The sequence below is a fragment of the Mobula hypostoma genome, chromosome 16, assembly GCF_963921235.1.
Source record: "Mobula hypostoma chromosome 16, sMobHyp1.1, whole genome shotgun sequence".
Lineage (NCBI taxonomy): Eukaryota > Metazoa > Chordata > Chondrichthyes > Myliobatiformes > Myliobatidae > Mobula > Mobula hypostoma.
In genome coordinates this window covers 54,518,713-54,545,949 of record NC_086112.1, presented here as the reverse complement: position 1 = coordinate 54,545,949, position 27,237 = coordinate 54,518,713, and the positions used below count along the sequence as shown (strand labels likewise).

The window sequence follows — 27,237 nt, the reverse complement described above, 5'->3', positions numbered from 1 at the left end:
ATTATATAGCAGGTGCAGCAGATATAATGGATTAGTGTATTTTATGTCCAACAGTTTCAAATTTCCCATTACTGATTTTAATATTTCATTCTATATTTGTTTAATTTCTTGAATTTGAAATCTCCAACTATTATTTTGGTTTCTAGGTACAAGTTCAGAAATTTAACCGCTATACTACCATGCTTATTAGTGTCACCTTCATGCAGGATGCAACATTCACAAAGGAATATACTGCAAAGTAACATTTTTGAAGAGTTCAAAATAGAAATAAAAACGTACATGAGGATTTGATCCTCAATGTCATTTTCAACTGACCTTGTTAGGATCCAACTTTGCCTTTTCGACAGGACTGGAGTCTTTGATTACTTCCATCTTACCTTCACCAAAACATTGGCTGTAAAATGCCTGTTTGAACAATAACATAGGTTCCCTAGTTTCAACTGAGCTTGTTAAATAGATATACTTTTCAAAATAGACATAGTTCGGTTAGTTTCTAAACGGATTTTAATCGCTGATTACATTTTTGAAGTATATCAAAACCTTAGGTTAAAATGTACATCAATTACTTTTCAGAGTCACCTGTAGAAACTGCACTTTGACTGGGAGACTTCACCAGGGCAACACTTTGGGAAGGCAAGGGAGGAAACATGGTGAAAGGTAAATTTTCAGAAGAAACATGATGTGACAGAAATTATGACAGAGACAGGTTGGCTCAAAAGTACCTATCTTCATTTTTAGTATTTTATGATTTCACTTTTAAACAAGTACAATGAGGATGGACAGAATGCAAACGAAGAGAGAAAGCAGGACAAAGCAGTTCGAAGTCATGCAATAAGATCAATCCAACACCGTAAGATGCACCAACAAAACACTCCCATGCAAAATATTACAGTCCATCACCCATGCAGCATTGGCATTCCTCTAGAAAAAATGACACCAAACTTACTCAGCCACCATAATTTTATCCTTTGTATCGGTGGATGGGGTAAAATTGGAGAAGAATAGCATCTAGTTACTTCCCAGAAAAGAAAATGAAAGGGATCAGAATGATATGACAGATTAATTTTTAAACAGACAGTCACAAATGTCCCTCAAAGGTAGATTCTCTTATGCTGACTAACACCAAATGTTTCCGTGCAGTCTTCTGGGTACACTAGAAGTGAGCATAAACTGGGGAAAGGGTTACTGAGTGAGAGTATAATATATCTTGAATATCTGTGGCTTTACCTCCTCCCTGTCCCTCCCACTACGATTGCTGGCACTGTCAAACACTACATCGTAGGTAGACTTACACCAATGCTAGGCATAGTTCCTTAAGCCTTCAGAGACTGCAATAATATATGCACACTGAAATAATATTCTTTAAATGCTTTGAAAGTCAACAACGAGTGCTTGGTATAGAGAAGTAGAAGTTTTTAGCGAGGAAAACCTTGATTTCACAAGAGGAAAAAATAGGTCAACTCAATTTGATAACTTGTTCCCTGGCTTGCTCTTCACTTGACTAAATCACAAGTGTAGGCCATAGGTTATATATTATTGGCCCTACTTCTGCCAGTAAGCCAGATCTGAGCCTAGCATACAGTGATGAGATAACAATATTTGTGAATACTTCCAAAAAGACGATTAGCATCATCGGGTGAATAAACCTGGTCCAATTTCCAGAAATGTGGGAGTATAACCACAGCAGGTGCAAATGTATTGAAATATGTGCAGAAGTGACTTCATGTATGATTTAAACACGAGAGGTATGCACAGCTTCAATTTAAAAAACACAACATAAGAAATAGGAGCAGGAGTAGGCCATCTGGCCTATCGAGCCTGCTCCGTTATTCAATAAGATCATGGCTGATCTGACCATGGACTCACCTCCACCTACTTCCTTTTCCCCATAACTCGTAATTCCCCAACGATGCACAAGTCTATCCAGCCTCATCCTAGATCTGTTTACTGAGGTAGCCTCCACTGCTTCATTGGGCAGAGAATTCCACAGATTCACCACTCTTTGGGCAAAGCAGTTCCTCCTCATCTTCATCCTAAATATACTCCCATGAATCTTGAGGTTATGTCCCCTAGTTATAGTCTCTCCTACCAGTGGAAACAACATTCCTGCCTCTATCTTATCTATTCCTTTCATAATTTTATATGTTTCTATAAGATCTCCTCTCATCCTTCTGAATTCCAGGGAGTACAGTCCCAGACGACTCAATCTCTCCTCATCGTCTAACCCCCTCATTTCTGGAATCAACCTGATTTACAAAGGAATAAGCGAATGGGCAAATGTTTGGCAGAAGCTGTATAACATGGGGAAGTGTGGGGTTAATCATTCTGGTACCAATACAATAGCATATATGTAATTGCTTCACTATTGTAAAAAGGAACGGTAGGAAGTCTTGCTTTGACCACCAAGTCAATAAACAAACCTTTGAAAATTCTGACCTGACAAACCATCTTGTTGTCCATAAAGCAATATTAGGCATAGAAAGCTGGTAATGGGATTAGTTATAAATGAGTACCTGATGATAGGCATGGACATGGTTGGATGCCTGTTTCTGAGCTGTATGACTCTATTACTCCATGAACTTGTAGCTAAGCTACTCCTCAAAGTAGGAGTGGGAATCAGGGGAAAATTAACCAAGCTGACCTTGAACTGGTGTGGAATCCAAATCCACAAAACGAGCTAGACCTGGCATTCAGTCTGTGCTCACAGGATAATGATACCATGATACTACAACCACATGTCTATTGATAAGCGACTGAGTATTTAACACAGGCATTGGCCTAGGGTAAGAGAAATACCAGAAAACTGTGTGTTTGTATATATCTCTCTCTCAATAAAGCCATGCTTCCGATGGGATCCGACCATCATAAGTATAATGTACCTGCATAATCACAAACATAAAGAGATATTGGTCAAGGTGCCAAGGAAATGTAGGAGCAACAAGCTGTACGTGACATTGATACAATCACAGCTGGAGTCGTAACATAGTTTTTGTCTGTGTAAAGCAGAGGCATACTTGCACTGAAGATATTCATGTGAGGAAAGGCTGAGGCCATTCTCATGGGAGTTGAGAAGAATGAGAGATGGTGTTTGTTAAAATGTATTAGATTCTGGTGCTAGGGAGGGGTGGAATCTAGAATTAGGAGGCATAATTTAAGTAGCAAGGTTTTGTAGATGGAATTCAGGAGAAATTTCTCCTTTCAAGGCTGTGATTCTCTTGAAATCTCTCTCCTAGAGTGATGTGAAAACCAATGTCTTTAAAGCCATGCAAGGCTAAGAGTCAGAGGTTTTTGGATTATAAAGAGCCAAATGTTATGATGAATATACAGAATGGTGTTGAGATCAAGACCAGGCCAAAGTCTTGATGAATGGCAGAGCTGGCTCAAGGGTCATATGACTGCTCCTACTCCCACTGCAGTTTCTCAGTTTCCTAATACTCCACAGATAGTGACATGATTATGATAGAAAATCCAGCTTAACATGAAGATAAAGAAACACCATAATACTCTGGAGGAGAACTCCCCTGACCTTTGCTGAAATACGTTAAGAATCCCAGTTCAATGTTTCATCCAAAACACAGCACCTTTGACTAGTACTCCCTCAGCAATGCACGGGAGTATCAGCCCAATGTACATGCTCACTGTTGCTATAATTGCTGGGTGTTACGTTACAAATGAAAACACCCCTCAGGGGCATGGTGTTTTCCAGATGCCAACTTTAATGCTATTTAAAGTAGCTGGCAGCTGAATAAAGCAATGAGAGGTTTATTTACCTCCAGTCGATGGGAAATTTCTGGCAGCTTTGTGATGGCAGGTTCCTTGTAAATAAATTCCTGTTCATCCAAATCCCCAAACTTAGCTCCATAAAATGCAACACGAAAGTATGTACCAAACATTCGTTTGGAACCCTTGTAAAATAAAAATATGTTCAATGTAGATAACCACAAATGAGCTGTTAAATCATTGCAGCAACAGGCATGAAATGTTTAGTTCACCAAACTTTACAGTCCTATTTATAACAACGAGTATATTGAAATGATGGTCATACAGACGTAACGGCTACTTTGCAACATAATAGTTAACTAGGAATATTTTGATTATACAATATATTAGATAGTATTACTCTGGTAAAAAAGGAGGAAAGATTTGGATCAATCAAATTCATGAAAAAGACAATGTGCCCATTCTTATATATAGTTTTCATGTTAAGAGGATTTTGTGTTAGATGGAAGTACTTAAATTAAGGAACCGTTTTCCCATCTATGGCCAGCAATGTGATTGTGTGTGTCTGTATCTGCACATGCAAGAGAGGGGGAGGCTTGAGGAGTCTGTGCCATTAACAACTCTGATTTTATTTATATATTACTCAACTCATTGAACAAACATTGAAGAAAATATTACAGTGTAAAAATTCATGTTGCCAGCAGTATGATCATTTACCTTTGCTATAATGCTATCAAATGCTTTCTTCAGCTTCTCATGTATATAAGCCAGTTTGTTCACATCTCTATGGGCTTCTTGGATTGGTACGACAACTTTGTAAACTTCGTTCACGGTTTCAAACATTTGAGCCTAAAAAAAGCAATATATACTATCAGAATAATGATGTTACATAATAAGTTTCAATAGGTACATTTAATGTCCGAGAAATGTGTACAATATACATCCTGAAATTCTTTTTCTTTGCAAATGTCCATGAAAACAGAGGAGTGCCCCAAAGGATGAATGACAGTTAAATGTTAGAACCCCAAAGCCCCCCCAACTCCCCCTCCCGCATATAAGCAGCAGCAAAGCAACGATCCCCACCCTCCTCCACCAGCAAAAAAAGCATCGCCCCCCCCCACCGAACACTCAAGCGTGCAGTAAAGCATCAATAAAGACACAGACTTGCAGTAAACCAAAGACTACTCATTCACCCAGTAATTCGACATACCACAGGCTCTCACTCTCCCTAATAAGAGAAAAAGAGGTGTCCCCGTTTCACAGCTAATTATTAACTGAAGAAAATCTGCAGATGCTGGAAATCCCAAGCAACACATACAACATGCTGGAGGAACTCAGCAGGCCAGGCAACATCTATGGAAAAGAGGAAACAGTTGACATTTCAGGTTGAGACCCTTCTTGATGAAGGGTCTTGGTCCGAAATGTCGACTGTTTATTCTTTTCCATAGATGCTGCCTGGCCTGCTGAGATCCTCCAGCATTTTGTGTGTGTTACTGACATTATATGTATTCGTTTCAACTAATTACTAATTTATTTATTATCCTTAAGTTTTATAAATTAGCGATTTTTTTCTACTTTCATAAACCAATGATTCATTTGAACAATTCACTTCAATTGCATCTTTCCAAAAGTTTGGTCTTCTGTGGAGGAACCACATGAGTCTCACTCTGTCAATCCAACTCAGTTATGGAACAGATATTTTGGTAAAAGATGAATTGAGAAAAAATATAGTTGTAATTAAATTGTAAAGTTAACTATCCTTATGTTGAAAAATGCCAGAAAGAATCGTGGTTTGATCTTAGTTCTTCTCTGTCCCACAAATACTGCTTCTGGAAATATCTCTTCCCACCTGCTCGATAGACAGTGTTAAATTTAAAACGGAAGTAAACGTTCACATTTATAGCTGTATTTTATTATTTGAATAAACTACCTGTTTCCTGGGAATGCACCAGTCAAGTGTTATCGTCAACTTCTGTGAAAACCCGATGGGTTTGAAATGAGTTTGAGTCAGCCGCGAGGATTCTAACATTTTAGTATCACACCTGATCCAAACGTACGCATTCTTTGGAAGTTCAAATTCCCTATATTGTGAGAGTCCTATCAATACACTTTTGAAAATAATCTTTGAATCTCCAACACAAAAGCAACAATTTTAAGCTGCCAGTGGCCATATTGTTTGAAAACATTGGCAAAATGAAACTTAGATTTTTTTTTTATTCATACGTGGATTGTGACACAGGTTGCAAGATCATCTCTTTCTTGAGATTGTGGCGATGAGTTATATTTGTGACACACTAGTGTGAAGGATCACAAGTAGCTCCTTGTACTGAAGTCATATTTGAACAGTGGTGATGGGTCGGGAGTCCAGGATTTTGTCTAGGGATGAAGAGCTCTAATCTTTGCCAAGTACAACCTGCTTAAGCCAAAGACAGAAGCTGCGGTGTGCCATTCTTTTTGATTCCTTTCAGCATCTCCTCAGCACGCTTTTAGATCTACTGATAAGGTCACATTACCAACATGGTGGAGGAGTACCTGAGGAATAGACAGGTAAGTGATTATTGGAAATTTGCTTACTGAATTGAAGAGCTCGGCAGCTTGTTCAAGTAAACCCATAAGACCATTTTCACTGAAGTATCTTCCACTGCAGATCCCATCCTCATCGGGGGACAAAATGTCATCGGAGACAGCAGATTCTTCCAGAACATTGGGTGATATATTCTGGAGACCAGGACAGGCAAATGAATTAGGCATACTGATGCTTATTATGTACAGTGATACTTAAGTGGCCACAAGGATGTTGAGTGAATAGACATACCTGAAAACTAACACACCCTATTGGAAGGTAACTGTGATCCTCCAGCATGCTCAGGTACTCTGCTACAAGCGCTGCCGCGTGGACCAAGCACATAGCAGCCTCCGTGTTACAGTTGCGCTTTGTGTGCTTTTCTGCCATGTTTTGAAGCCAGGTCAGCCTTAGGTCAGGCGAAGTCTGATATCCTTTTGCTAGTCTGAAATGTGTGATAAAACAAGGGAATGCACCAAAATTAAATAGGAATATTAATGTCCAATATTTGTTCTTCATTGACTGAACCCAAGACTGGCAAACTTGGTCTTTTAGAGATATGAGACAGACAGCCTTAGCGAACTCTTCAATATGTACATTAAAGGGTAGTCTCATGTATTGATAAAAGGCATCTCAATGTTGATTTCATTAAATACTGAAATTAGGTCACACCGGCAACCCCCTTCTAACCTTTTCCTGTCTTTTCAAATGTTGAGCATTCCTGATTTGTTTCGTTTTAATAAGCCAGTGATTTTGTTTTTGTCTGGGCTGGTTGGAATTTGTTAAGATTTAAATGTAGTTATCAAAACAAAACTCCCTTTTTGATGCCTTGCTAAATCAATTATAAACGTTTTCTCATTATTGTTCATGGCAATTGAATATCACCAGAAATCTGAAAGCTTTTAGTTCCTTTGCTACCAAACAGATTTTCAGTAATGTTGACAGATGGCACAGTGAATTATGGCTTTTCTAAGAAAATTAACTTCAGTTTTGTAGTCAGATATTCTGTACAGTGATGATATATGGCACTGGCCTTGCAGAAACATTCACCAGAAAGATCTCAGTAGTTTTAATCTTACCTTTTCCAAATTGACTGCTGTTCGATGTCAGTTCAATGGGACAATGATGTCATCAAACTTGCTGAGTAGCCAATCAGAGTAAAGATTTCTCACAGACAGCAGAGAAGCTTCCATTTGTAATGTTTAGAAGGCAGATTTTGCAACCTTGAGTTAGTACAGCTGGTGCAAAGCTGGCTAAGAGCTTGACCAGCTGCAGTTGTCAGGGTCAACTCATTTAAATAGTCAATATAGGCTCTCAGCACAGCTTTGGCCTTGTGCGAAAAGTTTAAAAAGCTGGAGGATATGGAAAATCTGTCTACGAGCTCAAACCTAACTGGCATTTACCTAATTTGTAAGTAAATGGTGGAGTATGTTTAAATACTAATTTTGGCTTTATGATAATAAAGAGCAGAGATCCTGTTTAGATGGCTGTGGAAGTGGGTATGAGAAGAGCTAAGGTATGCTACTGCTATGGCAACTTCCTGAGAGGTGCACCAAGCCTGCCAGAAGCAGTGGGTATATTGAATTGTCTGTGTAAGAGGAAATATTCATAGGAAAAACTGCATATGGCGGGAGAAAAATAGAGTTCATATTTTGAGTTATTGACCTTCCAGTGGAGCTTAGAACTGTTCTGATGAAAGGCCTTCATCTTAGAACGTTAACTCTTGTTTCTCGCTTCACAACTCTGATTCAGATCGGCAGCATCTGCAGTATATTGATATTCATTACAAGTGGGGGATATTCAGAATAAAAAGAAACATAGTGATTTCATTTAAATACCTGTACATCAGGTCCATAAGCATCTCAGGATCCTTTTGGAACTCTCTCATTTTTACCGTATCAGACAAGATGCTGTTGAGGTTACTCAGTAGTTCCTCCACCTGAAAAGCAATAAAATATTCATAGTTATTTTACCAGTAAGACTTAAGTTTACTTACATCAACACAATATGCAAAGTTTGCGTGGGCTTTCCCAGTCATATTCTGCATAATGTAGCATCATAACTGGCTGTGATGGTTCACTCCCAGATGAGCTCAATTCCTTTTATGCATCTGGTGACCCTGTGAACATTTTTCAAGAGGGTGAACCCTTGAAGGCGCCAGGCCCCAATGGTGTACTTGGTAGGGCACTGAAAATCTGTGCCAACCAATCGGCGGGATTGTTCAAGGACATCATCAATCTCTCACTGCTGCAGTCGGAGGCTCTTACCTGCTTCAAAAGGGGGGGCGATCATAACAGAACCCAAGTGCAGGGTGAGCTGCCTTAATGGCCGTCACCCAGTTGCACTGACATCTACTGTGATGAAGCAATTCGAGAGGTTGGAATCAACTCCTGCCTAAGCAAGGACCTGGACCAGCTGCAAATTGTCTATCACCACAATATGTCGACAGTGGATGCGATCTCACTGGCTCTCCACTCAGTCTTGGGCTACCTGGACAATACTACTGCTTATGGCAGTCTGCTGCTTATTGATTAGAACTCAGTGTTCAACGCCATCATACCCTCAGTACGAATCAACAAGCTCCAAAACCCGGGCCTCTGTACTTTTCTCTGCAACTGGATTCGGGTGAACAATGCAGCCTTTGGGATAACTGCAAGCCTGTGTCTTTGCTATTGCTTTGCTCACGCTTGAGTGCTGGTAGTGGGTGCACTTTATTTTTGCCGATGGGGGGGGAGGGGGAATGTTGCTCACTGCCACTTCCGTGCAGGAGGAGGGGAGCTGGGGGCGGGGACTTTGGGGTTCCAATGTTCAACTGTCATTCATTCTTTGGGGCACTCCTCTGTTTTCGTGGATGGTTGCGAAGAAAAAGCATTTCAGGGTGTATATTGTATACATTCCTCTGACGTTAAATTGTACCTTTGGACTACCTCATCAGGAGACCACAGTCAGCATCGGTGTACCTCAAACTCTGCACACTTGGCCCACTGTTCTACTCTCTCTACACCCATGAACGTGTGGCTAAGGCACAGCGGAAACGCCATCTATAAATCTGCCAGTGACACAACTATTGTCGGCAGAATTTCAGATAGTGACAAGGAGGCGTAAGGAGTGAGAGAGATTAGCTGGCTGAGTGGTGTCGTAGTACAATGTCAGTCAGACCAAGGAATTGATAGTGGACTTTAGAAAGGGTAAGTCGAGGGAACATGCACCAGTCCTCATCAATGGATCAGAAGTGCAAAGGGTGAGCAGGTTCAAGTATCTGGGTGTCAACATCTCTGAAGATCTGCCCTGGGCCCAACATATCGATACAATTACAAAGAAGGCACAACAGCAGCTATATTTCATTAGGAGTTTGAGGAGATTCAGTACGTGACCAAAGTCTCTTGCAAATTTCTACAGATGTACTGCAGAGAGCTTTCTAACTGGTTGCATCACCATCTGGTATTCAGGGGTCACTGCACAGGACTGGAAAAAGCTGCAGAAAGCTGCAGGCTCAGACAGCTCCATCATGGGCACTAGCCTCCCCAGTGTTGAGGAAATCTTCCATAGGCAATGCCTCAAAAAGCTATCACCCATCATAAAGGGCCCCCATCACCCAGGACATGTAATTTGTAGTTATTTTTTAAAATATGTATGGCACTGCACCACTGCTGCAAAACAACAAATTTCATGACATATGCCAGTGATATTAAAACCGAATCTGATTCTGATTTATAGAGTATCATTCTAAAAGAATTTCCTCACCAATTTTCTACTTACCACTTTCCACAAGCACATCTTGACCAGTGCTTACATGTAACACCTACACTGAAAGATAGCTGATTATTCCGAGCTCAGTTGAAACCCATATCCATACACTGCAAGCCTGATGATCAGGAGTCAGAATACTGGCTGGTTTATCCTCTACTACCTGGGATATTGCTGTCGGCCTTGGTTGTAAGCGATCAGACTGGATCATCACTTAGTCTGTACGATGCAGGGACTTGCCAGATAAATGTAATAAATATCATTTAAAACTACTGACTGGAACAGCATATCCAAGCCTCCATCCTGCCACTAGTGAAACCAAGTTGGAACTTTTCACTGTATAATGTGGCACTACTAAAGTTTGAATACATTCACTTTGTGTTAATTAGCATAAATACAAAAGACTGGGAAAAGTCTCAGTAGGGAGGACACTTCTTGAATGTGTTTTGCAACTAGGAGAGCAACCCCTGTCAAAGTACGGGGCAAGTAGGGACAAGTGAATTAAGATGGATGAGGTGCGTGTAAAGTTCCAATAGCTGAAGGGTTCAGTAAAACTACAGTCTTGGAGAATGGCTGAGATTTACCTCCAGGAAAAGTCAAGTGATGATTTGTTAGAAGGCCAAATATAACACACTCAGTGGTCACTCTGTTAGGTACCACCTTTATCTAACAAAGTGGCCCCTAACCGTATGTTCTGGTTTTCTACGGCTTTAGTCCATCCACTTCAAGGTTCAATATATTGTGCATTCAACGACGCTCTTCTACACACCAGTTATAATGCATGTTCATTTGAGCTACTGTCACCTTCCTGTCAGCTTGAACCAATCTGACAATTCTCCTCTGACCTCTCTCATTAACAAAATATCTTCGCTCACAGAACTGCTGCTCACAGGATTTTTTTTTGTTTTTCCACACTATTCTCTGTAAACTCTACAGATTTGCATGAAAATCCCAGGGGATCAGCAGTTTCTGAGATACTCAAACAATCCTGTCTGGCACCAACAATCATTCCACAGTCAAAGTCACTTAGATCACATTTCTTCCCTATCCTAATGTTTGGTCTGAACAACTGAACCTCCTGACCATGTCTGCATGCTTGTATGCATTGAGTCGCTGCCACAAGATTGATTCATTAGGTAGTTGCATTAATGTGCAGGTATACAGATGTAGCTAACTTAAGTGGCTGAGTGTATACTTGCTCCAACTTTATTGAAGAAACCTCCCAAATGTGGACTCTATAACTACATATGCGTGGCTTAGTAAATCTCTATAAAGCTACTGTTTGTGTTTTGGGCGAACATTGGGAAACTTTGTCTCGTCCTTACCTATATTCCTGGCCTCCTACATGACTGCTAGGGGATCCATGCTTTATAATGTTACACAGTACATGACCTGGTTTGAGAAGGCATCTAGATTTGCAGTCCAACCACTACTTCCCTATTGATAATGGACACTGGATTCAGTTGTTTTGCACCTGTCACTCTTTTTATTGTTGTACTTGTTACTACCAGCTATGCTATTTCCTCTATGAATTTCATGCCAGCAAGAAATTTCAATGCATCCTGGTGTATATGATAATGAACAAATCTGAAACCTGAAGTGGCAGACTTAATTATAGATTACATTGTCTTTCTTTTGAGATGAGAAAGATGCTAAATCTGCTTTGTGGGAACAGTACTCCTGGGCGGCATTTCAAAGAAAAATTGCTGGATTTGATAAATCTGAAAGAAATTTGCACATCAAGTATCAACAGACCCACAAAGCTACAGAACACCGTATAAAAGAAGTGAGAGAAATTCCATCTCCACACATATATCCTGGGGATCATTTTACATACAAACAAGATCCCATCAAACTTTTCAATATTACCTCTGAATAGACAAGAGGGAACATGTATGAGGGCTTTTGGTATGGCTAGGTACAGTATTTCAAACCTGCCGGAGGCATATGGAACCAAGCAAAGTTACGTATGTTACAAAAATATACGAAGGCTAATTATCTCAATATTTCATGTTGGTACTTATACTTGCTGCAAGGGCACCCTACCTGAAATGGAAACATTGTTTGCTGCATTTCCTCATCTTCCTCTGCATAAGCCAAGACAGTTCGCAATGATCGCCTCAAGTATTCTTCATTAAAATCAGATGATTTACCAACCAGCGACGCTAAGGACATGGTGACCTGCATTTTAACCCTAGCAAAATTCTGTAAGCATAAAATACCAAATTTATGTATTAGCAACACAACCCCATACTCATTTTCAATTATTTTGGTAATAGACCACGAGAGTTACTTTATGTACAAGTTCTATGTATTATTCAAGATTCCTAGCAAATTAGATTATTGATTGTTTTGTGTATTGATCTGGTAAACTGTTGGTATTTTGGCATTACAAGGAAACTGTGATTGGATCAACTGATATATTAGTGCACTTATAATTTACATATACCTGTTGAGGATAATGACAATTTTGTAACTAGGAGGTATCACACCTATATAACATATGCCTCTGTGAATTTAACAGTGAAGTTCTGTGACGTACCCAGCAGTGACAGCTGTCAGTCTGTAGATGCACATTGCCTGAAATTGCACCTAGTTTAGGATGGGAATTCCTTGAATGCTTTTAGTGAGACTGATAGATAATTTTATGAGGAAATAATATATTTTAACAAACATTATATGTGAATTGCATTGTTTATTAACATAAGGAACCAGGTCCTTGAGTGGAGTATTTGAATATACAGCATTTTAATGCTTTGGTCATTTTTCTGTGCATTACAATGTGGAAAAAGTTGATTATTGATTGTAAAAAGCTCGATATCAGAGTGGTATATTTTATCAAAAAACTATTATTTTCACTTCAATATGAATTACATACAAATCATGTAAAATATATATATACACACACATGTACGCGCATACATACAGTATATATATAACAACACTACAAAAAGAGGGCAAACGTATAGTGAGGTAGCATCCGAGGAAGAAGAAAATGAGATATAATATTGCATTTACCTGTTACCAATAGCCTTTCATTGCTGCCAGCACTGTAAAATAATGTGGCAGTTTTATTTAATTTGGGGAGATCAATTTTCCTATCATCTCCAAAGGTAATGGCTCATCCTTATAAAGATGGCAATAATTTTTTGTGTCTAATAAAAATGCTGTGGTATTCCACAACAGAATTTGATTTCTTTTTACTTACAATCAAACTATAGTTGATACTGTAGTTGTTCCTGACTAGAAATAAAGAAACTTACGCTGATTACGTTAAAGCTCTGCCTCATGATAAGGTAGAGTGTGGCACAGGCTTGAGTACGGGTGCTGTCGATACTGCTGCTGCAGTGATGTAAAACTCTTTGACACATGTCAGAACACTGCTCTGCCTCCTCCTCAAACAACAGGTCTGCATACTGGTGAAACAAGGAAACAATTGAATTACCGTAGAGCTGAATAGATACACAGCACAGAAACCGGCCACTCTGACCAGTAACCACCCATGTTTTCACCCATATTCTTGTCAAGTCCCTGGAGATTCTACCACGCACCTACACATGAGGGGTGATTCACAGTGGCCAATCTATACACCTTCGGGTTGTGGGTACAAATAGGAATATCCGTAGGAAAACGTTGAGGTCACATGAAAAATGTGTAAACTCCATATAGACACCACCCAAGTTCAGGATTGAATCTAAGAGTCTAGCATTATGAGGCATTGACTTTAATCACTGCACCACTGTGTCATACAAATTTAAATTCATATTGAATTTGTAGATTGCCTTGAATGCATAAAAAAAGTCTCAGATCACCTCACACATGTCTGATTGTCAGGTGGGTATGTACTGATTAATCCACCAAAATATTCAAACTCACTGACTTTGCTTGGAACACATTACTAGATTATTTACACAAGTGACCATCATGATCAAAAAAGACTTCAGTTCTTGTTTACCTCGATATGACATAAAACAAAGGTCCAAAATCTGCAGGCAATTAGCAATAATTGCGACTATAAGCCTTCCCTCTACCCATCCCCCTCACCAAGGATGCATTTAATACTTTGGCCCCTCTGTCAAAGAATTCACTCAGCTCCTCTCCCTCGTTAAAATTGGTGTTGTAGCGGCTAGTGTGTCATATCTTATTTAATAAGACAGGTACCTCATCATTGCCAGATCCCTTAAGGAGAAATGAGAATTTCAAATATTGTGATTCTTCACCCTTACTGACACTCCATCTTCGTTGATAGTCCTTCTGTCTAGCTGTACAGATGGTGGTTTTACGCCTTACAAATTTAACTTAGGTTTTTCACATTAGGGTACTTTTCTTATCTGAGTCTCTGTGGAACTCCATGTTTTCTGTGCATGGTGTCTACAGTGTGTGCAATCTAAAAAATGCACTACAGTTACTTGACCAGGCTACTCAGCCAGCATCCTTCAAACCCATGACCTTTAACACAGGCAAAAGGTTCTTGGGAACACCGCCACCTGCAGGTTCCCCTCTAGGTGTAAATATAATAAAACAACACAAAGGATTTTAACATAAAAATGTTTCAAAGTCAGCCTGACATCTACTTACATCCTCAATTCTTGAAGAATACTGGCAATATACATTGCGCTCATCTGAGAAAAATCTTCACAGTTCCGAGTTAGTGGTGCAGCAAGGAGCAAATGAGTCAAAAGGATCTGAACTCCGAAATCAGGGATGATGGTTCAATGTATCACCCCATCATAAACACTCAAGACTAATCTGTATGAAGCATTTATGTGCTGTGCTTCGAGAAGATTAATAAAGTTTTTCGTTTACCTTGCTTATGAGAGCTCGCAGTGTGCTGAAGCAATGTATAAGGTAGTAAGAGCTCTGATTACAGCCCAGACTGTGAAGAAGAACCCGGAGAACACTTCCTAAGACACTGTCCTTACAGTCAGACATTGAAATTGCCTACAGAATGGGAAGAAATAAGACTTAGCTTACTCAATTCATTGAATATTATTCACAACATAATAATATAAATACTCTTAATTTTTTTAACTATATATGAAAAATATGCACTTTCAATATCAAGTTACTGACCCATCAGTATCTTCCTTAGATGGATCTTTAACAATCCCACCAAGAAGTAAATCACAGAACCAAAAGTATATTACATTTTTACTCCCTTCAGGAAAAGAAAGTTACAATTATTCATCTGGCGTCTTGTAAAGTTCGGAAATATATCTGATTTTTGCTGAACCTACACATGGAGTTTCTGTTAAGAAATCGTAGCCAGCATTGATCAGGTGTAGCGAAAATGTAAGTCATGTAGATAAGAAATATGTTAAGAAATGAAATATACATTGCTGGAAATGTAATTTCTGTTTTATTTAAGCAGGAGTTGAAGAGAGTAAAGATAAAGTTCAAAGTTGAAAATAAAACATTATCAGAGTACATACATGTCACCTATGTTCTTTTTCTGCAGGCATACTTAGCAAATCTATAGAACAGTAACTGTAAACTGAAAACAAACTGTCAAATGCAGATATAAATAAATAGCAATAAATAACAAGCATGAACTAACAGTATGACAGAGTCCTTAAATGAGTGTAGCTATCCCCTTTTGTTCAAGAGCCTGATGGCTGAGGGGTAGTAACTATTTTTGAACCCGGTTGTGTGAATCCTGAGGCTCCTATACTTTCTACCCAATGGCAGCAGTGAGAAAAGAACATAGTCTGTGTGGTGAGGATCTTTGACGATGGATGCTGCTTTTCTACGGCAACGTTTCATGCAGATGTGCTTAATGGTTGGGAGGGAAAGGCACTGGGCCAAATCCGCTACTGTTTGTAGGATTTCCACTCAAAGCCATATTGCAGCCAGTCAGCACACTTTCCACCACACCCCTTTAGAAGTTTGCCAAGGGTTGATGACTTGCCAAACCTCCGCAGACTCCTGAGGAAATAGAGGTGCTGTCATGCTTTCTTCACAATTATATTTATATGATGAGTCCAGGGCAGGTCTTCTGAGATGGTGACACCCAGGAATTTAAAGTTACTGATCGTCTCCAACTCTGATCCTCTGATGGTTACTCTCTCTGTTTTCCCCTCCTGAAGTCTACAACCAGTTCCTTGGTCTTATTGACATTGAGTGAGAGGTTGTTGTTATTACACCACTCAGCCAAGTTTTCAATCTCCCTCCTGTGTGCTGATTCATCACCACCTTTGATATAGCCCACAGCAGTGGTGTTGTCAGCAAACTTGTATATAGTGTTGGAGCTGTACTTAGCCACCCAGTCATTGGTGTAAAGTGAGTAGAGCAGGGGGCTAAGTACACATCCCTGTGGTGCTCCTGTGTTGATGGAGATTGTGGAGGAGATGATTTTTTCCAAATCTAAACTGACTGGGGTACACAAGTGACAAAATCCAGGATCCAATTGCATAAGGGGCTATTGAGGCCCAGGTCTTAAGAGTTTACTGATTAGTTTTGAGGTGATGATAGGTGATGATGGGGTTAAATGCTGAGTTGTAATCGATAAACAGAATCCTGATGTATGCATTTTTTCTGTCCAGATGTTCCAGGCTTGTGTGACAAACCAGCAAGACAGCATCTGCTGTAGATCTGTTGCTTTGGTAGGTGAATTGGAGCAGATCAAAGTCACCACTCAGACAGGAGCTGATATGCTTCAACACCAGACTCTCAAAACACTTCATTGCTGTGGATGTAAGTGCCACTGGGCAATAGTTATTTAGACAGGTTACCATGCTCTTCTTGGGCACCAATATGATTGAAGCCTGCTTGAAGCAGGTGGGTATCACACATTGGCGGAGTGAGAGATTGAAGATATCCATGAATACACAGCCAGTTGGTCAGCACAGGTCTTCAATACTCAGCCAGGTACTCCATCCGGACCGGATGCTTTCCTTGGATTCACTCTCTTGAGGGCAGCCCACACATCATCTTCAGGTACCGAGACCAAAGGATCTTTGGGAAACGTGGCGGTCGAAGTGAGCATAGAAGGCACTGAGCTCGTCTGGAAGCAAACCTCTGCTGTCCCCCATGTCGTAAGATTTAACTTTGTAGGAGGTTACGGCATTCAAATCCTGCCACAGCTGTCGAGCATCACTTGTTGATTCTGGCTAATTCGGAATCTCCACTTCACCCGAAAGATGGCTTTCCAGAAATCATACCTGCACTTCTTGTAGTTTTCTTGATCTCCAAACTTGAATGCCTCTGATCTGGCTCTCAGCAGGTTTCAGATTTCATTGTTAATCCAGAGTTTCTGATTGGGGAAAAACCCTAAACGATTTCATGGGGTCACACTTACCCACAGCTGTTTTAATAAGCTCTGTAATGACCCTGGTGTAGTCATTCACGACCTCAGGTAAGTTCTTGAACAAGGCCCAGTCCACTGACCAAAGGCAATCCAGTAACCATTCCTCTGCCTCCTGCAACCACCACTTGGTTGTCTTGATCCCTGGAGACTGCTCTTTAGGCTCTGTCTGTATGCAGGTAGTAGGATTACAGCCAAATGATCCCACTTGCCAAAATGCGGTCTCGGGAAGGAATGATAGGCATTCTGTATTGTAGTGTAACAGTGGTCTAGTGTGTTAGGACCTCTGGTGCAACAGGTTATGTGCTGGTGATAACTGGGCAGGATTTTCTTCCAACAGGCTTGGTTAAGGTGCCAGCGATAATTTGAAATGAGTTGGGCTGGGCCATTTCTTGTTTACCGAGAGCATCGTGCGGTTTTGCGAGTGCTTGCTTATAATTGGCCCCTGGTGGTATGTAAACTAATGTTTTAGGATGATGACATTTCATCGTGATTGTTATATATTCCTAGAAATCAACTTAGAGAGATTTCTGCTTTTTATATTCATTCTTTCATCAGGATTGGAATCAGGTTTATTATGACTTATTGCTTTGTAGGAGCTGTGCAAAGTCATAAAACTTACTATAAATTACAAAATAAATAAACAGTATAGTAAAAGGAGTAACTATGTGTTGTTCATTGATTCATGGACTGTTCAGAAATCTTACGGCGAGCGGAAGCTGTTCCTAAATTGCTGAGTGTGGGTCTTCAGGCTCTGGTACCTCCTCCTCAATGGTAGTAGTAAAAAGGGGACATATCATAGATGCCAAGGGTCCTTAATGATGGATGCTGCCTTCTTCAGGCAACACCCCTGGAAGATACCCTCAGCGGTGGGGAGGGTTGTATACACGATGGATCTGACTGAATTTCTGCAGTCTCTTGCAATCCCGTGCATTGAATCCTCTGTACCAGGCTGTGTTACAGCTAGTGAGAATGTTCTCCATCAGAGCATAGAAATTTGCTAGAGTCTTTGGTGGCATTCCAAATTTCTTCAAACTCCTGAAGAATTAGAGCTGTTGATGTGATCTCTGTGACTGTATCAAAGTAATGGGCCTAGGATAGATCCTGTGAGATGTTAATACCCAGGGACTTGAAGTCGCTGACTCTTTTCTCTGCTGACCTATCAATGAGGACTGGTGCATGTGCTGCTGGCTTCCCCTCCATGAAGTCCATAACCAATCAACTCCTTGGTCTTGTAGACATTGAATGTGAGGTCATTGTTGCAACACCACTCAACCAACTGAATTATCTCACTCCCATACGCCCCCTCAACGCCATTTGAGAATCTGCCAACAACAGTGGTATCATTGGCGACTTTACAGATGGCAGTCATGAGTGTAGAGAGAGTAGAGCAATGGGCTAAGCATGCATCCTGAATGTGTGTCTGCGTTGAAGAAGAGATGTTAATACTGATCTGCAATGAAGCTACACCTAAAATGGGAAGCTCATTTGGAAGGAATTGGTCAATTTGCCATCAGTTTTACTTTTTAGCTACATTAGGGAAAACGTGACCCTCTTTTATCCACCCTCTCACCCTAATAAAATAATCAGCCATGAAAAGGTAACAGTGCATTAAACGAATATGTGAATTTGGTGATAAATGAAAATAACCAGAGCATTTTCGGAGCAGCGTGGTCGCATAAACATTCTTTGTTTTGGAGTTGACAATTCTGCATGCACACGCTATTTTGGTAAACTATATTTATCAGTATTTGATATATTTGATAGATCTGTATGGAAAACCATGGTGACCAAAGTACGCAGCGGATATGGTACCTAGACAGATATAGTTATCAGCCTCAGCACTATTTAACAGCACAGCTTAAATCCTGGTGAAGGATATCTCCAAACTTTTGGTTGAGACACTCAGACATAACTTAAACATAACTTCCAGGCTGAAAGAAAATGGTGTGATTCATTCTGTGGATGCAAATGTAATGTACTTATACTAATGTTACCTGTATAATTATTTCCAAGGTATCTAAAATAATCAGATTAGCCTCTGTAACAAAATTCCCTGAAATCAGAGCTTCCTGATCCAGGTCTGCCTTGGTTCTGGAATAAAAGCAAATGAACCAGCAATGAAATTAGATTGCATTTTTAGAATAATAACTTTATAATATGTTGTTAAAATTAATAGTAAGAATGAGGCTTTGTGACAGAACGATTGGATATTGAATCAATATAATTATTAATCATTACTGCAAACACGTTCAGTTGACATGTTGCTTTGGATATACAAAAAAAATTCAAACTAGTTACAATAAACATGCAAGATGGATGAAGACAACAGAAGACTGATCAGAAGGATTGTTAATGCTTCCATTTATTTTGCAGAAGGGGAGATGGAGGCTTTGAGGAAAGAACTGCATAGTGGGAGGTTCAGGCAGCTCAAAGCTTTTACACAAATGGTAAAGGTGGTGGGATTTGCACAGGGCCAGAAAGTAAAATGGATGGAATGTTTGAGAAAGGGCAGGAAATCATTTTTAAAGACTAAAGAGCAATATCAAGTGAGGGCATGAAAAAAAAGTAAAGACTAACATGAGAATTTTAATTTTCTTCAAGTCTAAGTATCCAATTAGATCTGGAAGGAACTGCACCGAAATTTTAACTGGGTTTGTGGGAAGACAGAATATACACAGAGGAATTTTAGCGCAATTGAAGTTTGTGCAGGTGACTAACAAAGTGATTGTTGAAATAGTGTAACCTAAAGCTATTGGAGTTTAAGTGGCAAGTAGTTGGAGGAGGTATTCAGTAAGCTGTGAAGATGTTCTGAAACACAGCTCAGGACAGGACAAGAGATAATCTGCAGATGCTGAAAATCTGAGTAACGCACGCAAAATACTGGAGGAGTTCAGCAGGCCAGGGGCAGCATCTATGGAAAAAAGCACAGTCGATGTATTGATCGAGTCAAAAAGTACAGTGTCCTGCCGAAGGGTCTCGGCCCGAAACATCAACTGTATTTTTTTCCATAGATGCTGTCTGACCTGCTTAGTTCCTCCAACATTTTGTGTGTATTGTCAGGCCAGAACAGTTGGGAAGAATTGTCTTTGGCATGAAAGCTAGCTGGAGGAAGAAGGTGGTGGGATCAAAAGTGAGCATGTACAGTTTATGCAGATGGCTGGCGATAACAACAGTACTAAATAGGTATAAATTATATTAAAGTAAAAACTTCATTGACATACAGTAAATAAGGGAATATGAAACTAGAAACTCACACTCACTATTTTATATATAACAAAAATAACGTTCAGCTCATTTCAATTGCCTGCAATTCCTGTTCCCTATAGAAACTCCAGCACAATCTGTGTAACTGGATAATCACCTATTTAGCAAGCACCTTTCATTTCTTGTACTCCATTCTGAGCCCTGCCCTTTGGAAAGGATCTCTAGGCTTTGAAAAGACGGCAGAGTATACCTTTTGAGAATGAATGAGGATGAGAGACATCAATTATGTGGATATACTGATGAAGCTGCAATTGTTCTCTTTTGATGAGGAAAAAAATGAAGAGGAGTGATGTCTAAAGCCATTAATTATTTGTTGAAAGTTTGGACTAACTGTTTCCAGTGACAAGATGGCACAAATTTAAAGTCATTGGCACAGGACCTAGATACGATACAAGAAAACTTTATTTTCTACCCAGTGACTTGTTATCTGGAATGTGATGATAGGATATTGAAAGGAGATTCAATTATAAAATTTAACAGGCAGTTGAAAAAAAATTGAAGAAAAGGATTGTGAAGAAAGAGTAGGGCCACGGGTCTGATCGAGTCAAATGGAATCCTTTTGCCCAGTGTTTCTATATTGAAAAATCCTTCATAAGGCCTGCATACTTTTCTTGCTTCTCATTGCCCTGCCGCCATTGTGTTTGATCTTTCCTCCATCGCAGGTTTTCATTTATGCCAAAGTTTCTTTCATTCCCTAAAACAAAAATATAATTAACAAATAAGCAAACATTTGGAAATATTTCTTTGCTAACTTTATGGATATCAATGTGATGTCTAATTCTCAATTAAAGTAAACTCAAATTGGGTTTTTGTTTAAAGTCACGAGTAGTTGAACGGTTGATAGATTTTTGATCACTCAGGGCATGAAGGCAGGAAATTGGGGCTGAGAGGAAAAATGGATCAGCCATGATGAAATGGAGCAGAATGGCATAATTCTGCTCCTATAACTTAAGATTTTATGATCTAATAGAAGATGGAAATTCTGTAATCTTGTACTAGGATACAATATTATGGACCTATCTTGACCTGTGCTCTTTGCTAGGACTATAGAATTACTCTTCAATATAAGGGATTAGATGACTGTTAATTTGATCATTTTTGTAGATTATGTTGTCACCTGAGTGTTGACATTTGTAATGTCACTTCCATGCACATGATGACAGTGTTGCAAACAGAATCAGAATAATGTAACTATGCTACAAAGCAAATCTTCCCTCTACTCAGGCACTCAGATGAAGCTACTTTCCCCTTGGACTTTTAAAGGCAATAATACTAGGCATACTGCAAATTTTTCAGAAGCCTTAGTTTTTCTTGCTTCTGTTTGTCTGACATTCAACAACATGGATTTCCAATCAATGAAAATCTGTAGCATGGAGGAAGATGGAAAGTAGAAATGTAGGTAATCACCGAGATTTTCAAGAAACCATTGAGTTACAAAGTTACAAACAGAAGCTTGTTAGATTATCGCCTTATTAAAAATTGGAAGGTTTGTATAACTTATCAATCAAAACAACTAAAGTATAGCTTTGAAGATAAAGACAGAAAATGTAGCAGATATTCAGCTGGTCAGTCAGCATCCATTGAAGAGAGATGGTTAACATTTCAGTCTGGAATCCTCTGTTAACCTGACTATTTCCAATATTTACTGTTTTCAACTACCGATTTCCATCATTTGTGTTTTTATTTTGTTTTCACAGCACTGAGCTATTTGGAGGATACTGCAATATAAGCAACTTGGATGACAAACATATAACAACAGGAGCTGTTGCACATGAATAGTTTCCTCATCAGTGCGAGCATTCATGCAAGACATCACTTGTAATTAATAATAGCATCTCACAAAATACATAGATTTAGAAACTGTACTTGAATAAGATTTAATTGGTACAAATTCAAGAAGGAAGAAAGGATTCAATAGTCAGACAGAGCCTTTATTCAAGTATCTTTTCTACTGCCAGAGAATGAGGCCATTCAGCCCATTGAACCTAAGCCAGATTTCAGATCAATCTCGTGAATCCCATTCTCCCACTTATTTTCATTGCCATTATTCTCATGGTGTTAGCGAATATTCTGAGTTAAAATGACTGGTTTTAATTACGGGTAGCAAAAAGAAGATGAGTGGCTTACCTGGTCCACGACATCGCTTCATCATTTCTCCACGAGCTCCTGCATTCCCTAGAAGCACCTCTTCTAGACGTGCCTTCGTATGTTTGCTTTTTTGCAGAGCTTGTGTGCTAACTTTATCTGAAGTTCCTTTGCCCTGAAACAAACAGAACCAGGATACCGCTTTGTCTCAGTGCTAAAATATCTCTCTGTACCAAACCTATATTATACCAGCAATTGGTAGTCCAGAGATCAAGTCAATCACTGGAATTATTATTGTTGTTTTGCATATATTATTTTATGTTTGTGGACTGCTGTTGAGAGAATAAATACAATGGATATGAAATTCCTTGTAAACTTCCCCATGAAGGTCTATTGGATCATAGTCCAGCATTGAAGAGTTCCCAGCATGGCTTTTACACCGCTGCAAAAAGGGACTGATGTATAGAGTGGAGGTTAGTTCAGTGTGACGTGCATCAACAGTTCCTATAAAATATAATACTCTGGTTCAATATGTCCAATTTTATTGGAGGACTTGTGCATTGATTTCACCTGAAGCCACTAATAGAGGTGATATCATGCCAGTTCTGCTATCCAACAAATGACAAAGTAACCATGGTTACTGCAGAAAGAAAAGTGGATGAAGGACATGTAAGCATTCAAGGTGTATTTGGAGGTTGACACTAATCTTGATAATTGTGACCATTGACACGAGACAGACATATGTAAAAATGGACAAACCGCAAAGTGAGTCGTTACTATTTTAAGTCTGCAGGAGGCCGGACTAAGTATCCATGATATCAATGAGGGCATGTAGGTGTCAGGCACTTTTCAGTACAGGTGTGTGCTCTAATAGACCACTGTACAAACTGTTGATTGTCTTACATTATTTCAGTTTGTGCATGCTCTCATGGCAGATGCATTTTCTGAAAATAGCAGCAACTATGACCCATTTATAAAAACATTAGCATGGAACAGTAACTTTTTCCAGAGAGGTTTAAATAGAAATAAAATGTTAGAAATTTAAATTAATACCAAAAAATGCACAAGATTCAACATTGATGAAGATTCCCAGTTGAAAGAGTTGACATCTGTTGAACTTTCATCTGTACCTAGATGCAGTGTTAAATATAAGAAGGTACTCTCTACAATTCATGCAGTAATTAAGCTAGGTTCTTACCCTGTACTCAAAGCAGGAAACACATAGGTACAGCAAGTCTAAGATCTTGTTGAGTTGAGACACAGGAAGATCTGAAGCCCATTTTGTCATTAGAGTTTCATCAGCGTTCTTTAGGATCCATAAAAAGCAAATCAGCAATGTCCGACTTGCATCACTAGCCAATGGGTTAATCTGTTTGCTTGGCTGCAGAGAAATAAAATTAAACCTTCAATAATCATGCAAAACCCTAATTTCATTGTTCATACTTTTATTTTTCATATAAAACAGGTGAAGCTTGGTTTTTGATGTTCCATCTGACTCCATCCTATTCATCTAAAATAGCTGGATTTAAGGTATCCAGTTGCTTAACCAATTCCAGGGATGACATGGTAGTGTAGTGGTTAGCACAAACACATTACAGTGCCTGTGATCAATCAATGGGGTCTCATTTCTGTCTGTAAAGAGTTTCTACGTTCTTCCTTGGACCATGCAAGTTTCCTCCAGGTGCTTTCATTTCCTCCCACATTCCAAGGATTCACAGGTAGGGTTAGTGAGATGTGGGCATATTATGTTGGTGCCTGTATTACTGTGACACTTGCAGGCTGCCCCCGGCACAATCCTTACTGATCTGATTTGACGCAAATGATACATTTCACTGTATGTTTCAATGTACATGTGACAAATAAGACTAATCTTTAAGACCTTAAAAAAATCTTTAATTGCAGCTTAATCAAGTGTACGGAGTTTGCCATATGATGTTTCAATATAGTGAACTCATGATTCTTATGCAGTAGTCAAGGACAAATACAAATTTGCAAACATTGTGGCGGAGAAATTCTGGAAGTCCTTCTGATTGCCTGCCATAACATTGGGATCTGAGAGGGACCCAGAAGAAATGGTGGAAATGGACACTTTCACACATTTACATTGGGAGAATTGGGAAATGGATGGGTAACAGGTTGTTTTTCAATTTTGGCAAACTTCCTGCGGGAAACACCCAGCCAAATTTCCACGTTTGGTGTGCCAGATTAAAACAGAGGATGTACAATGAGTTACAATGGATTCAACATTTTTACTGAGTTACTCCAAGGCAGTTTGTTCAAGTTCGAGTTTAAATGTCATTCCACCATTCGCTAATACCCATGAATACAGCCAAACAAAGCAGGGTTACTTTGGGGCTAAGGTGCAAAACACAGTCCCAACAGTCACGCACAGCACAACAAGTACAAGCTGCAGTTGAAATGTTATGTCTGAAGGATGTATTTATCTTTCACTGCTTGTGACTGACTAAGCTGCTCCAAGACTTTAAACTTTACATTATACCCTGGCTATCCATGCATTATCATAATTCTTAACTACAGAACTTTTCAGTTTGTTAATTTCAGACATTCTGCTGCATTTGCTACAAACTTTGTTGGTGACACAGCGCAAAGTTGGAAAAGAGTTTGGGAGCTTACACCTTTCTTTGGGTGGGCTGAAATCAGCACCGGAGGTCATTTGCCAGTATGCAGTGTGAAATCATCACAGGGCCAATAAAAAGGAAGGACATGTTAACAGAACGGCCATTGCTGGACTGGGCCAGTGTTAGAGCGGTCTGGCTTTGGCTCAACAGGTTTGGGCAAGCACAGGTGGAGGTTCTAAGTAAGTAAGTAAGAAAGTTTCTAGTAAATCTTTTTTTCAAGCAGTACAACGCAAATGCACTGAGAATTGATCTAGAGGTAATTGCATGTTCCTTGTGTGAGATGTGGGAAATTTGGGAGACCTCATCTCCCCGATAACCACATTAGCACAAAGCGCACCTAGCTGCAGCTCCTTAGAGACCATGTTAAGGAACTGGATCTGCAGCTTGATGACCTTTGGCCATAGCAGAGTATGAGGAGGTGATAGGAGCTACAGGGAGGTAGTCACCCTTCAGTTGCAGAAGGCAGGTCCCTGGGTCACTGTAAGTAATAAGCAGCCAGTGCGAAGTATCCCTGTGGCCATTACCCTCAATAATAAGTATACCACTTTGCATGCTGTTTTAAGGAGGGAATGACTACCACAGCAACCAGGTCTTTGGCACAGTCTGGCTCCGTGGCTCAGATGGGAAGGGGGAGAAGATGACTGTAGTAGTGAGAGTGGATTCCATAATTAGAGGAACAGAAAGCAGATTCTGTGCACGTGAAAGAGACACTTTGCCTCCCAGGTGCCAGGGTCAGGGACGCCTTGGATTGAGTCTACAACATTCCAAAGGGGGAGGGTGAACAGCCGGAAGTCGTGGTACAGATTGGTACCAGTAACAATGAGGAGGTCCTTAAGAGAGAATATAGGGAGTTAGGCAGTAAGCTGAAAAGCAGGACATCTCGGGATTACTGCCTGTGCCACATGCCAGTGATTGTAAGAATAGGGTGATTTGGCAGATGAATGCTTGACTGTGGAATTGGTGTGGGGCCAGCATTTAAGATTTCTGGATCATTGGGATCACTTCTAGGGAATTATGACTTGTACAAAAAGAACAGGTTACATCTGAAATTGGGGGTATATCAATATCCCTGTGGGCACATTTGCTAGAGCTGTTGGGGAGTGTTTAAACTAACTTGAATGCATGTAGTATACAAATAGATAGATGATCTTATGGTGGAGTTAGAAACTGGCAGGTATGATGTGGGCATCTCTGAGTCATGGCTGAAAGAATATCATAGTTGGAAGCTTAACATCCAAGGATACACATTGTATCAAAAGGACAGACAGGTAGGCAAAGGGGGTGGGGTGGCTTTATTGGTGAAAAATGAAATCAAATTCTTAGGAGTAGCTGCCCAAGGAAGAGAAGATATAGAATCCTTGTGGGTAGAGTTAAGAAGCTGCAAGGGTAAAAAGACCCTGATGGGGGTTATATTCAGGTCTCTGAACATTAGCCAGGATGTGGGCTACAAATTACCGTGGGAGGTAGGAAAGGAGTGCACAAAGAGAAATGTGATAATCAAGGGCGATTTTCATATGCAGGTAGATTGGGAAAATCCGGTTGGTACTGGATCCCAAGAGAGGAACTTATAGATTTCCTATGAGATGGCTTTTTAGGGCAGCTTCTGGTTAAGTCCACTAGGGGAGTGGCAATTCTGGGTTAGGTGTCATTTAATGACCTAGATTTGATGAGGAAGCTTAAGGTAAATTAACTCTCAGGAGGCAGTGATCATAATATGAAAGAATTCACCCTGTAGTTTGAGAAGGAGTTGTTAAATCGAATTTATCAGTATTACAGTGGAGTAAAAGAATTTCAGAGGCACGAGAGAGGACCTGGCCAAAGCAGAATGGATGGGAACACTAGCAGGGATGACGGCAGAACAGCAGTGGCTGGTGTTTATGGAGGAAATGCGGAAGGTGCAGGAAAGATACATC

General features: G+C 39.9%; 1 protein-coding gene across 5 annotated transcripts in view; it reads right to left on the bottom strand.

The window, feature by feature from the left end:
• Positions 1 to 27,237, bottom strand: part of dock8 (dedicator of cytokinesis 8) — a 258,252-nt gene that overhangs the window by 26,359 nt on the left and 204,656 nt on the right. For all 5 annotated transcript variants that reach the window (XM_063068960.1, XM_063068961.1, XM_063068962.1 and 2 more), the window contains 13 exons: positions 23,884 to 24,066; positions 22,728 to 22,860; positions 21,207 to 21,294; positions 19,331 to 19,427; positions 14,837 to 14,971; positions 13,294 to 13,446; positions 12,077 to 12,235; positions 8,122 to 8,222; positions 6,536 to 6,728; positions 6,295 to 6,438; positions 4,438 to 4,569; positions 3,771 to 3,905; positions 316 to 405 (listed from right to left, as the gene is read on the bottom strand). In XM_063068960.1, the coding sequence (XP_062925030.1) occupies positions 316 to 405; positions 3,771 to 3,905; positions 4,438 to 4,569; positions 6,295 to 6,438; positions 6,536 to 6,728; positions 8,122 to 8,222; positions 12,077 to 12,235; positions 13,294 to 13,446; positions 14,837 to 14,971; positions 19,331 to 19,427; positions 21,207 to 21,294; positions 22,728 to 22,860; positions 23,884 to 24,066 (1,743 nt within the window). The remainder of the gene's footprint in view (positions 1 to 315; positions 406 to 3,770; positions 3,906 to 4,437; positions 4,570 to 6,294; positions 6,439 to 6,535; positions 6,729 to 8,121; positions 8,223 to 12,076; positions 12,236 to 13,293; positions 13,447 to 14,836; positions 14,972 to 19,330; positions 19,428 to 21,206; positions 21,295 to 22,727; positions 22,861 to 23,883; positions 24,067 to 27,237) is intronic.